General features: G+C 40.9%; 1 protein-coding gene across 1 annotated transcript; it reads left to right on the top strand.

Annotated features, from left to right (window-relative positions):
• Window positions 1–14,188: 14,188 nt before the first annotated feature.
• On the top strand, window positions 14,189–15,637 carry LOC146631551 (uncharacterized). The gene is made up of 2 exons (XM_085353757.1): window positions 14,189–15,311; window positions 15,396–15,637. Exons 1-2 carry the CDS (start codon window positions 14,189–14,191, stop codon window positions 15,635–15,637), a joined length of 1,365 nt encoding a protein of 454 aa, XP_085209883.1.

Raw genomic sequence — 15,637 nt, 5'->3', positions numbered from 1 at the left:
TATGACCTACAGCATGTACAGTTAACACAGCTAAATGGCTGTGAAATTGTAAAATTACTTTTGAAATAAAGCTATTCAAAGTCATTTAACTGGGACTATAATAATAGCAATGTTAGTGCTAATGTTTGTTTGCTGGCTAATTAAAATAAGCTGCTAGGTGATGGTACTGTTTCAAGTTCTCTCATTGTTTGACATGTAGGGCAGATATTTTGGTGACACTGAGATCAGCCAGACACTAAACAGCAGTGTAATATCAACGCTAGATTAGATGTTTTCTAATCCGATAAAATGACATTATTCCTGTTTATAGAAGATGTTTGTCGTCTGTTTGTTTGACTGACAGGAACAGGAAATAGTGGTTGGAAATTACTGTTGGTGTTACATGAGGGTAAAGAAGGGCTTTAAGCACCTGGGTAAAAACTGGACCCATGATGAAACACTACAACAAGTACAACATATTCTTCAGTTTTAATATGTGACCATACTGTGCAGACTGCTGATGAGTTACACGGTTACATTTCATTAATCATTGTTAAACTAAAGTGGTAAGCAGTTACTTTATCCTTTCACTTAAAATTTCCAGGAAAAACACTACCTTGGCTACTTTTGTGCTTACATTTGATCTATGCTGGGTCACTACTTTTGCACTATAATGCTGCTGCTGACACCTTGGTTCACACTGACAATTAGAAAAAAGCTGATAGGAAAAGAAGGATGGAAAATGCCTGGAATTTAGTTACACTTGCAAATACTGCTTCCTCCAAACTGCAAGCATCAATAAAATGTTACAGTATTGTTTTCTATATCTGTGCATATATCCTTATTGGTAGTTTTCTCGAAATAGAAGATCTTCATTTAAAAAAAAAAAATCTCTGATAACATTGCTGAAGCTAGCGCCCACCCCTACTGCGCATACTGCAAATAGAAAACTGATATATACTTACATCATGGAGCAGTTGATGTCTGGTTTCCGACAAATACAGTAAAGAGGTGCGTTCTCCCCCTCCATACCAGTGTTCTCAGGCACTGCTACATGGTCAGTGTCAGACACTTCACTGTCCTACAACATACCACATAGGACCACATTAGAAATGACATGTATGTAGACATGCTAATTATACCTGGCTAAATGGATGCAGTAACAAAATGTTACTTAACTACTCTAGTTATTAGTTTCCAGATGTGTGCAGTTGCTCCAGTCTTACTGACAGTATACCGTTTCAAACACCAGTGCCAACATTTTATTTTTTAAATCTTAGTATGATTCTGCACCAAGACTTGTGGCCTGTTGCTCGGTAACTTATTGTCTGACTACATTAACTACACTTCATAAACATCATTCATTTTCTCCTACTTATTTTATTCAGGTTGTATTCCAGCTGTCATAGGGCAAAAGTACACCCTGGACAGGTCGCCAGTCTGTTGGAGGGTTATTAGAGAGACTCAGACAACCACTCACACCAACAGCCAACTAACCTAACCCCGCGCATGTCTTTGGAGTTCAACACCAGTCTGGCCGAATCACAGATAAGCAGGGTGTCTGTGCTGCAGAGCACAGCTGTGTCAGAGACTCTCGACATCAATGTAGCGTTAAGGATGCGGAGCGATGGGTGCACTAACACAATGTAAATATTAAAGTTCTCGCCATTGTCAATATGCTGTTGCGCCCTTGTTCGTATTATTGCAACCATATCTCGAGTCTAGCTTACCCTAAAAGTTTGGAGAGAATTGGTCTGTTAATAAACGCGATCGATTGTTTGGGACTGCTCTAGCAATCACGTCGCATAAACAACTCTACTTCCGGTGGGAAAACTAATTAAGGGTAAAGTCGCACTAATAACACCTACCACTTGCGTTCATAAGCATACACTATGATCACTTCCACGCAGTAACGTTGTAATAAATGTAATCCCCGGTAAAGTCAATTAGCGAACACTACTGGCATGTAATGCCAATGGCGACCATTTCACAAACTGTAGAAAATGCTCAAAATGTTGTCGGCACCAAAAGTGAAGGGCTGACAGTTGTGTTTATATACGAACCGTAAGCGCTAATGTTGGTTAGCATCAGCTAAAGCGAGGAAGTTTGACACTTGCAGAGGCAGTGAACGCAGAGAGAGCTTAAAAACGCATTGTGGGGTTTTTTTGTTTAGTCTTTGCTTCGTTGCTTTGCTTCGGGATTTTTTTTGCATTAAGACGTTGCACACAAAATTACAGATATAACGGTGACTTAGCTGCTCGTTGGATAAACCCATGGATCTTAGAAAAGATCAACACTACTCGGATGTAAGCACCCGTGTATAACACAATAGGCAAAATTACGCTTGCTAACCTTTCCACATCACAGGCTTCACATTAAATAAACATTTTTTCAAATACTCACCATGATCTGAGACCGTTTAAATATTTTGTTCCTCTGAAAATATGGCAGTATGAAGCTAAACCTTTAGCTTGACGGCTAAAGCAATGCTAAGATTTACACGGAAACGATCAGCGGACATCGGTCTACATTCTTCTTCTATGGTAGCAGCCTGGGCAGAGTAACAGCCAACTTTAAACTGCGCCATCTGTTGGCACCAATTACAGTAGAAAACATTATTGCGACAACACGTTTTTGGGGGAAAATAACAGAGATTGAAACTTTACTGATAATTTGTCCAAGTTGAAAAATGCCCTCCTCCAAAAATATCACGTGACAACCTCATTGCCTTACAGAATTATGACGTCACACACATGTAGAATCTTACCACCATTCTTTCCTTTGATCCTTTGATCCAAAAACCTATAAATAGGGGTGAAGAGCAACGACTTTTAGTCCGTTTCTCGCAGCGTTGATGTGTGCAGCATTGAACCGTTCGCCAGAAAAGCCTTTTGAAATATTTGGATCCTTTGCAATTGTAACTGTATCCAGACACAACATGTCTCAAACAAATCCAAAGGGACAAGAAGTTGACGCCTACACTCTTCCTTGGGATGAGCCACTAGACTCTTCCCTTTCCTCTCTTCCCTGGTGTGACCAAGTGGAACTAGAGGAAAAGCGTTTGGAAGAAATGGAGGCTGAAGCGCTCAGAAACACAGAGAACATTAAGTTCTTGATGGAGGAAAATGAGAGAAAGAGCGCTCAACTAAAAAAGTTATCATACCAGCTTCAAGAAAAGGAAGCTATTATTGAGGAGAAACAACAGGATCTCCAAGACATGGACAAAAAGAACCAGGAGCTCCAAGGAAAACTTGATGAAGCCCTGCAACAAAATAAAAACCTTGCCCAAGAGAAGAAACAAGATGGCATGAAGAAGAGAGGGCTGCAGAGCAATCTCCAAGAAATGGAGCTAATGTACAGTGTAGACAAAAAAAGGCTTGATCTCACACTGCAAGAAAATGAAAAGCTCCTCCAAGAGAAAAGGCAACAGGAGTTAAAAGAGAAAGAAATGCATTCCAAGCTTCAGAGCATCAAGCAACACAATGAAAGCTTGCAAGGAAAGCTTGATCAAGCTCTGCGGCAAAATAGAAAACTCCTCCAAGAGAAGATGCAAGACAGCACGAAGAAGAGAGGGCTGCACTCCAATCTCCGAGACATGGAGCTCATGTACAGTGTAGACAAAAAAAGGCTTGATCGCACAGAGCAAGCAAATGAGAAGCTTCTCCAAGAGAAAAGGGAACAAGAAAGCAAACAAAAAGAAATGGATTCCAATCTTCAGAGCATCAAGCAACAAAATGAAAGCTTGCAAGGAAAGCTTGATGAAGCTCTGCAACAAAATAAAGAAATCCTTCAAGAGAAAGAGCAGCTGGACAGAAAGCAGGGAGACATGGAGTGCCAACTCCAGCTCATGGAGGGAAACAACAGGATGCTGCAGGTAAAGTTCGAAGAGACACTGCACAAATATCAAGACCTGCTTCAAGAGAGAGAGCAGCTGGTCATTAAGCAGAGAGAAGAAAAACTTCTTCTCCAGGAGTTTGAGAAGAAAAACCAAAACCTGCAAGAACTTTACAACAAAATGAAGTTCAAAGCATCTGAGCTGGAAGGAGAAAATGAAAAGCTGCAAAAACAGGAGGCAACATCTAAAGTGCTGAAAGAAAGGTTGGAAGAAAAACAAGCCGAAAAAGAAGAAGTGCAGAAAAAATGCAACAAGCTGCAGAAGCAAAACACAGAAAAAATCGAGGAGCTGATCCTCATCCTCGAGAAAAAGCAGAAAAAGAAAAAACGCTTCTTCTGGAGGAAGAACACTCCTTCTTTCACTACTGCCAATGTCACCTCTTCTTCCCCCACCTCTGTTCCAGCTTAATCCTCCCCCCTCTCCCTTTAACTACTAACACCTCTCCCATCTCCCTCCCCTCTTTTCACAGTCACCCCCCAACCAGTCCCGACAGTTGACTGCCCCCTCTAGAGCCTGGTTCTGTCATAGGTTTCTTCCTTTAAAGGGAGTTTTTCCTATCCACTGTCGCCTCGTGCTTGCTCAGAGGGGATTGTTGGGGTTTTCTCTCCTCTCTCCCTTTACTTTACGCTCTTCTTTACATCCCACCCACCCCCACCTTCTCTTTTTTCTTAATAATTGAACAATAAAAACAATTGGTCACTAATTAAATGTGTCAAATCAGTGTCTTTATTCAAGAATACAAGAAATGGGTAATAGCTGCATGTGTGTTTGTGTGTGTGCATAATATGCATACTTTACGTGTTGGATCCAAATCCCACAAGGAATTAAATAAAACAAGAAGACAAACAAAAACAAATATTTCTCTCCCTTCCCAGGTCAGGAATCAGGATGAGGAAGAAATGAGGTCAGATCAGTGCAGGTTTTTGCACTACTGACATAAAGTTTCTGCTGATTAAAAAAAGTATGTCGATATTTCTGAAATACATTTGCAAACAAATAACTTTGACAACTTGTGTTTTTTCATAAAAGAAAAATCAGAGAGCAGAGCTGGTAAAACAGCTTAGCTCCGCAGGTTACAGGAGATCAGATGCCAAATACTTTTCATGACAGTCTTCGTTACTGCATAAATCTCCCCTTTTATCATTGATCAGTAAATCACTGCATATACATTCATCTAACCGTTATAATTTCATGAGTAAAGACTCTCAGATGACTGAATGGCGGTTTTAGTAAATGTTGAACTTTATTGTGATTTCTATTTTTAGAATCAATAGCACACATTTTGATTTCGTTTTGCAAGCTGCTGATTTCACACAGATCCACTGCCCAAACGTGCCTTTGAGTTTTTCATCATTTAACAAGAATAGGCTCAGGCAATCATTGTGGAATTAGGCTTTGGGAAGGTCTGGGGACAGGTATGATGATGGTGGTGGTTTTAAAGCACTGTGGCACAACAGCTTGACTCAGGGAGATGTTAAAGATGCCCGCTAGGACATCAGTCAGCTGGTCAGCACGGGCTCCGAGCACGCGTCCAGGTATATTGTCTGGTCCAGCAGCTTTGTGTGGGTTGACTTTAGTGAGAGTCCTTCTCACACTGGCCGTGGACAGGGACAGCACTTGGTTGTCTGGCGACGGGGTGGCCCTCTGTAGTCCATCTTGCATCCCATTTAAAGAAGTTCGTGTTCGCACTGCGCTTGGATGTCCTGGCCTCTGAGGTTAAGGTGTACGGCTCCTGGTTGTCAACTGACCAATTTATCATGGCAAAGCCTGTGGTGGACAAAAGATAAGAGGCTGATTATAAAAATGATCCATGCACGCCTTATGACCTACAGCATGTACAGTTAACACAGCTAAATGGCTGTGAAATTGTAAAATTACTTTTGAAATAAAGCTATTCAAAGTCATTTAACTGGGACTATAATAATAGCAATGTTAGTGCTAATGTTTGTTTGCTGGCTAATTAAAATAAGCTGCTAGGTGATGGTACTGTTTCAAGTTCTCTCATTGTTTGACATGTAGGGCAGATATTTTGGTGACACTGAGATCAGCCAGACACTAAACAGCAGTGTAATATCAACGCTAGATTAGATGTTTTCTAATCCGATAAAATGACATTATTCCTGTTTATAGAAGATGTTTGTCGTCTGTTTGTTTGACTGACAGGAACAGGAAATAGTGGTTGGAAATTACTGTTGGTGTTACATGAGGGTAAAGAAGGGCTTTAAGCACCTGGGTAAAAACTGGACCCATGATGAAACACTACAACAAGTACAACATATTCTTCAGTTTTAATATGTGACCATACTGTGCAGACTGCTGATGAGTTACACGGTTACATTTCATTAATCATTGTTAAACTAAAGTGGTAAGCAGTTACTTTATCCTTTCACTTAAAATTTCCAGGAAAAACACTACCTTGGCTACTTTTGTGCTTACATTTGATCTATGCTGGGTCACTACTTTTGCACTATAATGCTGCTGCTGACACCTTGGTTCACACTGACAATTAGAAAAAAGCTGATAGGAAAAGAAGGATGGAAAATGCCTGGAATTTAGTTACACTTGCAAATACTGCTTCCTCCAAACTGCAAGCATCAATAAAATGTTACAGTATTGTTTTCTATATCTGTGCATATATCCTTATTGGTAGTTTTCTCGAAATAGAAGATCTTCATTTTAAAAAAAAAATCTCTGATAACATTGCTGAAGCTAGCGCCCACCCCTACTGCGCATACTGCAAATAGAAAACTGATATATACTTACATCATGGAGCAGTTGATGTCTGGTTTCCGACAAATACAGTAAAGAGGTGCGTTCTCCCCCTCCATACCAGTGTTCTCAGGCACTGCTACATGGTCAGTGTCAGACACTTCACTGTCCTACAACATACCACATAGGACCACATTAGAAATGACATGTATGTAGACATGCTAATTATACCTGGCTAAATGGATGCAGTAACAAAATGTTACTTAACTACTCTAGTTATTAGTTTCCAGATGTGTGCAGTTGCTCCAGTCTTACTGACAGTATACCGTTTCAAACACCAGTGCCAACATTTTATTTTTTAAATCTTAGTATGATTCTGCACCAAGACTTGTGGCCTGTTGCTCGGTAACTTATTGTCTGACTACATTAACTACACTTCATAAACATCATTCATTTTCTCCTACTTATTTTATTCAGGTTGTATTCCAGCTGTCATAGGGCAAAAGTACACCCTGGACATGTCGCCAGTCTGTTGGAGGGTTATTAGAGAGACTCAGACAACCACTCACACCAACAGCCAACTAACCTAACCCCGCGCATGTCTTTGGAGTTCAACACCAGTCTGGCCGAATCACAGATAAGCAGGGTGTCTGTGCTGCAGAGCACAGCTGTGTCAGAGACTCTCGACATCAATGTAGCGTTAAGGATGCGGAGCGATGGGTGCACTAACACAATGTAAATATTAAAGTTCTCGCCATTGTCAATATGCTGTTGCGCCCTTGTTCGTATTATTGCAACCATATCTCGAGTCTAGCTTACCCTAAAAGTTTGGAGAGAATTGGTCTGTTAATAAACGCGATCGATTGTTTGGGACTGCTCTAGCAATCACGTCGCATAAACAACTCTACTTCCGGTGGGAAAACTAATTAAGGGTAAAGTCGCACTAATAACACCTACCACTCGCGTTCATAAGCATACACTATGATCACTTCCACGCAGTAACGTTGTAATAAATGTAATCCCCGGTAAAGTCAATTAGCGAACACTACTGGCATGTAATGCCAATGGCGACCATTTCACAAACTGTAGAAAATGCTCAAAATGTTGTCGGCACCAAAAGTGAAGGGCTGACAGTTGTGTTTATATACGAACCGTAAGCGCTAATGTTGGTTAGCATCAGCTAAAGCGAGGAAGTTTGACACTTGCAGAGGCAGTGAACGCAGAGAGAGCTTAAAAACGCATTGTGGGGTTTTTTTGTTTAGTCTTTGCTTCGTTGCTTTGCTTCGGGATTTTTTTTGCATTAAGACGTTGCACACAAAATTACAGATATAACGGTGACTTAGCTGCTCGTTGGATAAACCCATGGATCTTAGAAAAGATCAACACTACTCGGATGTAAGCACCCGTGTATAACACAATAGGCAAAATTACGCTTGCTAACCTTTCCACATGACAGGCTTCACATTAAATAAACATTTTTTCAAATACTCACCATGATCTGAGACCGTTTAAATATTTTGTTCCTCTGAAAATATGGCAGTATGAAGCTAAACCTTTAGCTCGACGGCTAAAGCAATGCTAAGATTTACACGGAAACGATCAGCGGACATCGGTCTACATTCTTCTTCTATGGTAGCAGCCTGGGCAGAGTAACAGCCAACTTTAAACTGCGCCATCTGTTGGCACCAATTACAGTAGAAAACATTATTGCGACAACACGTTTTTGGGGGAAAATAACAGAGATTGAAACTTTACTGATAATTTGTCCAAGTTGAAAAATGCCCTCCTCCAAAAATATCACGTGACAACCTCATTGCCTTACAGAATTATGACGTCACACACATGTAGAATCTTACCACCATTCTTTCCTTTGATCCTTTGATCCAAAAACCTATAAATAGGGGTGAAGAGCAACGACTTTTAGTCCGTTTCTCGCAGCGTTGATGTGTGCAGCATTGAACCGTTCGCCAGAAAAGCCTTTTGAAATATTTGGATCCTTTGCAATTGTAACTGTATCCAGACACAACATGTCTCAAACAAATCCAAAGGGACAAGAAGTTGACGCCTACACTCTTCCTTGGGATGAGCCACTAGACTCTTCCATTTCCTCTCTTCCTTGGTGTGACCAAGTGGAACTAGAGGAAAAGCGTTTGGAAGAAATGGAGGCTGAAGCGCTCAGAAACACAGAGAACATTAAGTTCTTGATGGAGGAAAATGAGCGAAAGAGCGCTCAACTAAAAAAGTTATCATACCAGCTTCAAGAAAAGGAAGCTATTATTGAGGAGAAACAACAGGATCTCCAAGACATGGACAAAAAGAACCAGGAGCTCCAAGGAAAACTTGATGAAGCCCTGCAACAAAATAAAAACCTTGCCCAAGAGAAGAAACAAGATGGCATGAAGAAGAGAGGGCTGCAGAGCAATCTCCAAGAAATGGAGCTAATGTACAGTGTAGACAAAAAAAGGCTTGATCTCACACTGCAAGAAAATGAAAAGCTTCTCCAAGAGAAAAGGCAACAGGAGTTAAAAGAGAAAGAAATGCATTCCAAGCTTCAGAGCATCAAGCAACACAATGAAAGCTTGCAAGGAAAGCTTGATCAAGCTCTGCGGCAAAATAGAAAACTCCTCCAAGAGAAGATGCAAGACAGCACGAAGAAGAGAGGGCTGCACTCCAATCTCCGAGACATGGAGCTCATGTACAATGTAGACAAAAAAAGGCTTGATCGCACAGAGCAAGCAAATGAGAAGCTTCTCCAAGAGAAAAGGGAACAAGAAAGCAAACAAAAAGAAATGGATTCCAATCTTCAGAGCATCAAGCAACAAAATGAAAGCTTGCAAGGAAAGCTTGATGAAGCTCTGCAACAAAATAAAGAAATCCTTCAAGAGAAAGAGCAGCTGGACAGAAAGCAGGGAGACATGGAGTGCCAACTCCAGCTCATGGAGGGAAACAACAGGATGCTGCAGGTAAAGTTCGATGAGACACTGCACAAATATCAAGACCTGCTTCAAGAGAGAGAACAGCTGGTCGGTAAGCAGAGAGAAGAAAAACTTCTTCTCCAGGAGTTTGAGAAGAAAAACCAAAACCTGCAAGAACTTTACAACAAAATGAAGTTCAAAGCATCTGAGCTGGAAGGAGAAAATGAAAAGCTGCAAAAACAGGAGGCAACATCTAAAGTGCTGAAAGAAAGGTTGGAAGAAAAACAAGCCGAAAAAGAAGAAGTGCAGAAAAAATGCAACAAGCTGCAGAAGCAAAACACAGAAAAAATCGAGGAGCTGATCCTCATCCTCGAGAAAAAGCAGAAAAAGAAAAAACGCTTCTTCTGGAGGAAGAACACTCCTTCTTTCACTACTGCCAATGTCACCTCTTCTTCCCCCACCTCTGTTCCAGCTTAATCCTCCCCCCTCTCCCTTTAACTACTAACACCTCTCCCATCTCCCTCCCCTCTTTTCACAGTCACCCCCCAACCAGTCCCGACAGTTGACTGCCCCCTCTAGAGCCTGGTTCTGTCATAGGTTTCTTCCTTTAAAGGGAGTTTTTCCTATCCACTGTCGCCTCGTGCTTGCTCAGAGGGGATTGTTGGGGTTTTCTCTCCTCTCTCCCTTTACTTTACGCTCTTCTTTACATCCCACCCACCCCCACCTTCTCTTTTTTCTTAATAATTGAACAATAAAAACAATTGGTCACTAATTAAATGTGTCAAATCAGTGTCTTTATTCAAGAATACAAGAAATGGGTAATAGCTGCATGTGTGTTTGTGTGTGTGCATAATATGCATACTTTACGTGTTGGATCCAAATCCCACAAGGAATTAAATAAAACAAGAAGACAAACAAAAACAAATATTTCTCTCCCTTCCCAGGTCAGGAATCAGGATGAGGAAGAAATGAGGTCAGATCAGTGCAGGTTTTTGCACTACTGACATAAAGTTTCTGCTGATTAAAAAAAGTATGTCGATATTTCTGAAATACATTTGCAAACAAATAACTTTGACAACTTGTGTTTTTTCATAAAAGAAAAATCAGAGAGCAGAGCTGGTAAAACAGCTTAGCTCCGCAGGTTACAGGAGATCAGATGCCAAATACTTTTCATGACAGTCTTCGTTACTGCATAAATCTCCCCTTTTATCATTGATCAGTAAATCACTGCATATACATTCATCTAACCGTTATAATTTCATGAGTAAAGACTCTCAGATGACTGAATGGCGGTTTTAGTAAATGTTGAACTTTATTGTGATTTCTATTTTTAGAATCAATAGCACACATTTTGATTTCGTTTTGCAAGCTGCTGATTTCACACAGATCCACTGCCCAAACGTGCCTTTGAGTTTTTCATCATTTAACAAGAATAGGCTCAGGCAATCATTGTGGAATTAGGCTTTGGGAAGGTCTGGGGACAGGTATGATGATGGTGGTGGTTTTAAAGCACTGTGGCACAACAGCTTGACTCAGGGAGATGTTAAAGATGCCCGCTAGGACATCAGTCAGCTGGTCAGCACGGGCTCCGAGCACGCGTCCAGGTATATTGTCTGGTCCAGCAGCTTTGTGTGGGTTGACTTTAGTGAGAGTCCTTCTCACACTGGCCGTGGACAGGGACAGCACTTGGTTGTCTGGCGACGGGGTGGCCCTCTGTAGTCCATCTTGCATCCCATTTAAAGAAGTTCGTGTTCGCACTGCGCTTGGATGTCCTGGCCTCTGAGGTTAAGGTGTACGGCTCCTGGTTGTCAACTGACCAATTTATCATGGCAAAGCCTGTGGTGGACAAAAGATAAGAGGCTGATTATAAAAATGATCCATGCACGCCTTATGACCTACAGCATGTACAGTTAACACAGCTAAATGGCTGTGAAATTGTAAAATTACTTTTGAAATAAAGCTATTCAAAGTCATTTAACTGGGACTATAATAATAGCAATGTTAGTGCTAATGTTTGTTTGCTGGCTAATTAAAATAAGCTGCTAGGTGATGGTACTGTTTCAAGTTCTCTCATTGTTTGACATGTAGGGCAGATATTTTGGTGACACTGAGATCAGCCAGACACTAAACAGCAGTGTAATATCAACGCTAGATTAGATGTTTTCTAATCCGATAAAATGACATTATTCCTGTTTATAGAAGATGTTTGTCGTCTGTTTGTTTGACTGACAGGAACAGGAAATAGTGGTTGGAAATTACTGTTGGTGTTACATGAGGGTAAAGAAGGGCTTTAAGCACCTGGGTAAAAACTGGACCCATGATGAAACACTACAACAAGTACAACATATTCTTCAGTTTTAATATGTGACCATACTGTGCAGACTGCTGATGAGTTACACGGTTACATTTCATTAATCATTGTTAAACTAAAGTGGTAAGCAGTTACTTTATCCTTTCACTTAAAATTTCCAGGAAAAACACTACCTTGGCTACTTTTGTGCTTACATTTGATCTATGCTGGGTCACTACTTTTGCACTATAATGCTGCTGCTGACACCTTGGTTCACACTGACAATTAGAAAAAAGCTGATAGGAAAAGAAGGATGGAAAATGCCTGGAATTTAGTTACACTTGCAAATACTGCTTCCTCCAAACTGCAAGCATCAATAAAATGTTACAGTATTGTTTTCTATATCTGTGCATATATCCTTATTGGTAGTTTTCTCGAAATAGAAGATCTTCATTTAAAAAAAAAAAATCTCTGATAACATTGCTGAAGCTAGCGCCCACCCCTACTGCGCATACTGCAAATAGAAAACTGATATATACTTACATCATGGAGCAGTTGATGTCTGGTTTCCGACAAATACAGTAAAGAGGTGCGTTCTCCCCCTCCATACCAGTGTTCTCAGGCACTGCTACATGGTCAGTGTCAGACACTTCACTGTCCTACAACATACCACATAGGACCACATTAGAAATGACATGTATGTAGACATGCTAATTATACCTGGCTAAATGGATGCAGTAACAAAATGTTACTTAACTACTCTAGTTATTAGTTTCCAGATGTGTGCAGTTGCTCCAGTCTTACTGACAGTATACCGTTTCAAACACCAGTGCCAACATTTTATTTTTTAAATCTTAGTATGATTCTGCACCAAGACTTGTGGCCTGTTGCTCGGTAACTTATTGTCTGACTACATTAACTACAGTTCATAAACATCATTCATTTTCTCCTACTTATTTTATTCAGGTTGTATTCCAGCTGTCATAGGGCAAAAGTACACCCTGGACAGGTCGCCAGTCTGTTGGAGGGTTATTAGAGAGACTCAGACAACCACTCACACCAACAGCCAACTAACCTAACCCCGCGCATGTCTTTGGAGTTCAACACCAGTCTGGCCGAATCACAGATAAGCAGGGTGTCTGTGCTGCAGAGCACAGCTGTGTCAGAGACTCTCGACATCAATGTAGCGTTAAGGATGCGGAGCGATGGGTGCACTAACACAATGTAAATATTAAAGTTCTCGCCATTGTCAATATGCTGTTGCGCCCTTGTTCGTATTATTGCAACCATATCTCGAGTCTAGCTTACCCTAAAAGTTTGGAGAGAATTGGTCTGTTAATAAACGCGATCGATTGTTTGGGACTGCTCTAGCAATCACGTCGCATAAACAACTCTACTTCCGGTGGGAAAACTAATTAAGGGTAAAGTCGCACTAATAACACCTACCACTTGCGTTCATAAGCATACACTATGATCACTTCCACGCAGTAACGTTGTAATAAATGTAATCCCCGGTAAAGTCAATTAGCGAACACTACTGGCATGTAATGCCAATGGCGACCATTTCACAAACTGTAGAAAATGCTCAAAATGTTGTCGGCACCAAAAGTGAAGGGCTGACAGTTGTGTTTATATACGAACCGTAAGCGCTAATGTTGGTTAGCATCAGCTAAAGCGAGGAAGTTTGACACTTGCAGAGGCAGTGAACGCAGAGAGAGCTTAAAAACGCATTGTGTTTTTGTTTTGTTTTTTTGCATTAAGACGTTGCACACAAAATTACAGATATAACGGTGACTTAGCTGCTCGTTGGATAAACCCATGGATCTTAGAAAAGATCAACACTACTCGGATGTAAGCACCCGTGTATAACACAATAGGCAAAATTACGCTTGCTAACCTTTCCACATGACAGGCTTCACATTAAATAAACATTTTTTTCAAATACTCACCATGATCTGAGACCGTTTAAATATTTTGTTCCTCTGAAAATATGGCAGTATGAAGCTAAACCTTTAGCTCGACGGCTAAAGCAATGCTAAGATTTACACGGAAACGATCAGCGGACATCGGTCTACATTCTTCTTCTATGGTAGCAGCCTGGGCAGAGTAACAGCCAACTTTAAACTGCGCCATCTGTTGGCACCAATTACAGTAGAAAACATTATTGCGACAACACGTTTTTGGGGGAAAATAACAGAGATTGAAACTTTACTGATAATTTGTCCAAGTTGAAAAATGCCCTCCTCCAAAAATATCACGTGACAACCTCATTGCCTTACAGAATTATGACGTCACACACATGTAGAATCTTACCACCATTCTTTCCTTTGATCCTTTGATCCAAAAACCTATAAATAGGGGTGAAGAGCAACGACTTTTAGTCCGTTTCTCGCAGCCTTGATGTGTGCAGCATTGAACCGTTCGCCAGAAAAGCCTTTTGAAATATTTGGATCCTTTGCAATTGTAACTGTATCCAGACACAACATGTCTCAAACAAATCCAAAGGGACAAGAAGTTGACGCCTACACTCTTCCTTGGGATGAGCCACTAGACTCTTCCATTTCCTCTCTTCCTTGGTGTGACCAAGTGGAACTAGAGGAAAAGCGTTTGGAAGAAATGGAGGCTGAAGCGCTCAGAAACACAGAGAACATTAAGTTCTTGATGGAGGAAAATGAGCGAAAGAGCGCTCAACTAAAAAAGTTATCATACCAGCTTCAAGAAAAGGAAGCTATTATTGAGGAGAAACAACAGGATCTCCAAGACATGGACAAAAAGAACCAGGAGCTCCAAGGAAAACTTGATGAAGCCCTGCAACAAAATAAAAACCTTGCCCAAGAGAAGAAACAAGATGGCATGAAAAAGAGAGGGCTGCAGAGCAATCTCCAAGAAATGGAGCTAATGTACAGTGTAGACAAAAAAAGGCTTGATCGCACACTGCAAGAAAATGAAAAGCTTCTCCAAGAGAAAAGGCAACAGGAGTTAAAAGAGAAAGAAATGCATTCCAAGCTTCAGAGCATCAAGCAACACAATGAAAGCTTGCAAGGAAAGCTTGATCAAGCTCTGCGGCAAAATAGAAAACTCCTCCAAGAGAAGATGCAAGACAGCACGAAGAAGAGAGGGCTGCACTCCAATCTCCGAGACATGGAGCTAATGTACAGTGTAGACAAAAAAAGGCTTGATCGCACAGAGCAAGCAAACGAGAAGCTTCTCCAAGAGAAAAGGGAACAAGAAATCAAACAAAAAGAAATGGATTCCAATCTTCAGAGCATCAAGCAACAAAATGAAAGCTTGCAAGGAAAGCTTGATGAAGCTCTGCAACAAAATAAAGAAATCCTTCAAGAGAAAGAGCAGCTGGACAGAAAGCAGGGAGACATGGAGTGCCAACTCCAGCTCATGGAGGGAAACAACAGGATGCTGCAGGTAAAGTTCGAAGAGACACTGCACAAATATCAAGACCTGCTTCAAGAGAGAGAACAGCTGGTCGGTAAGCAGAGAGAAGAAAAACTTCTTCTCCAGGAGTTTGAGAAGAAAAACCAAAACCTGCAAGAACTTTACAACAAAATGAAGTTCAAAGCATCTGAGCTGGAAGGAGAAAATGAAAAGCTGCAAAAACAGGAGGCAACATCTAAAGTGCTGAAAGAAAGGTTGGAAGAAAAACAAGCCGAAAAAGAAGAAGTGCAGAAAAAATGCAACAAGCTGCAGAAGCAAAACACAGAAAAAATCGAGGAGCTGATCCTCATCCTCGAGAAAAAGCAGAAAAAGAAAAAACGCTTCTTCTGGAGGAAGAACACTCCTTCTTTCACTACTGCCAATGTCACCTCTTCTTCCCCCACCTCTGCTCCAGCTTAA

The sequence above is a fragment of the Diplotaxodon limnothrissa genome, linkage group LG5 (assembly GCF_057381915.1).
Source record: "Diplotaxodon limnothrissa isolate DT_005_m linkage group LG5, D_limnothrissa_male_GT1.1, whole genome shotgun sequence".
NCBI lineage: Eukaryota > Metazoa > Chordata > Actinopteri > Cichliformes > Cichlidae > Diplotaxodon > Diplotaxodon limnothrissa.
The sequence above is the reverse complement of the archived record's forward strand: the minus strand, read 5'-3'. Positions and strand labels throughout refer to the sequence as shown.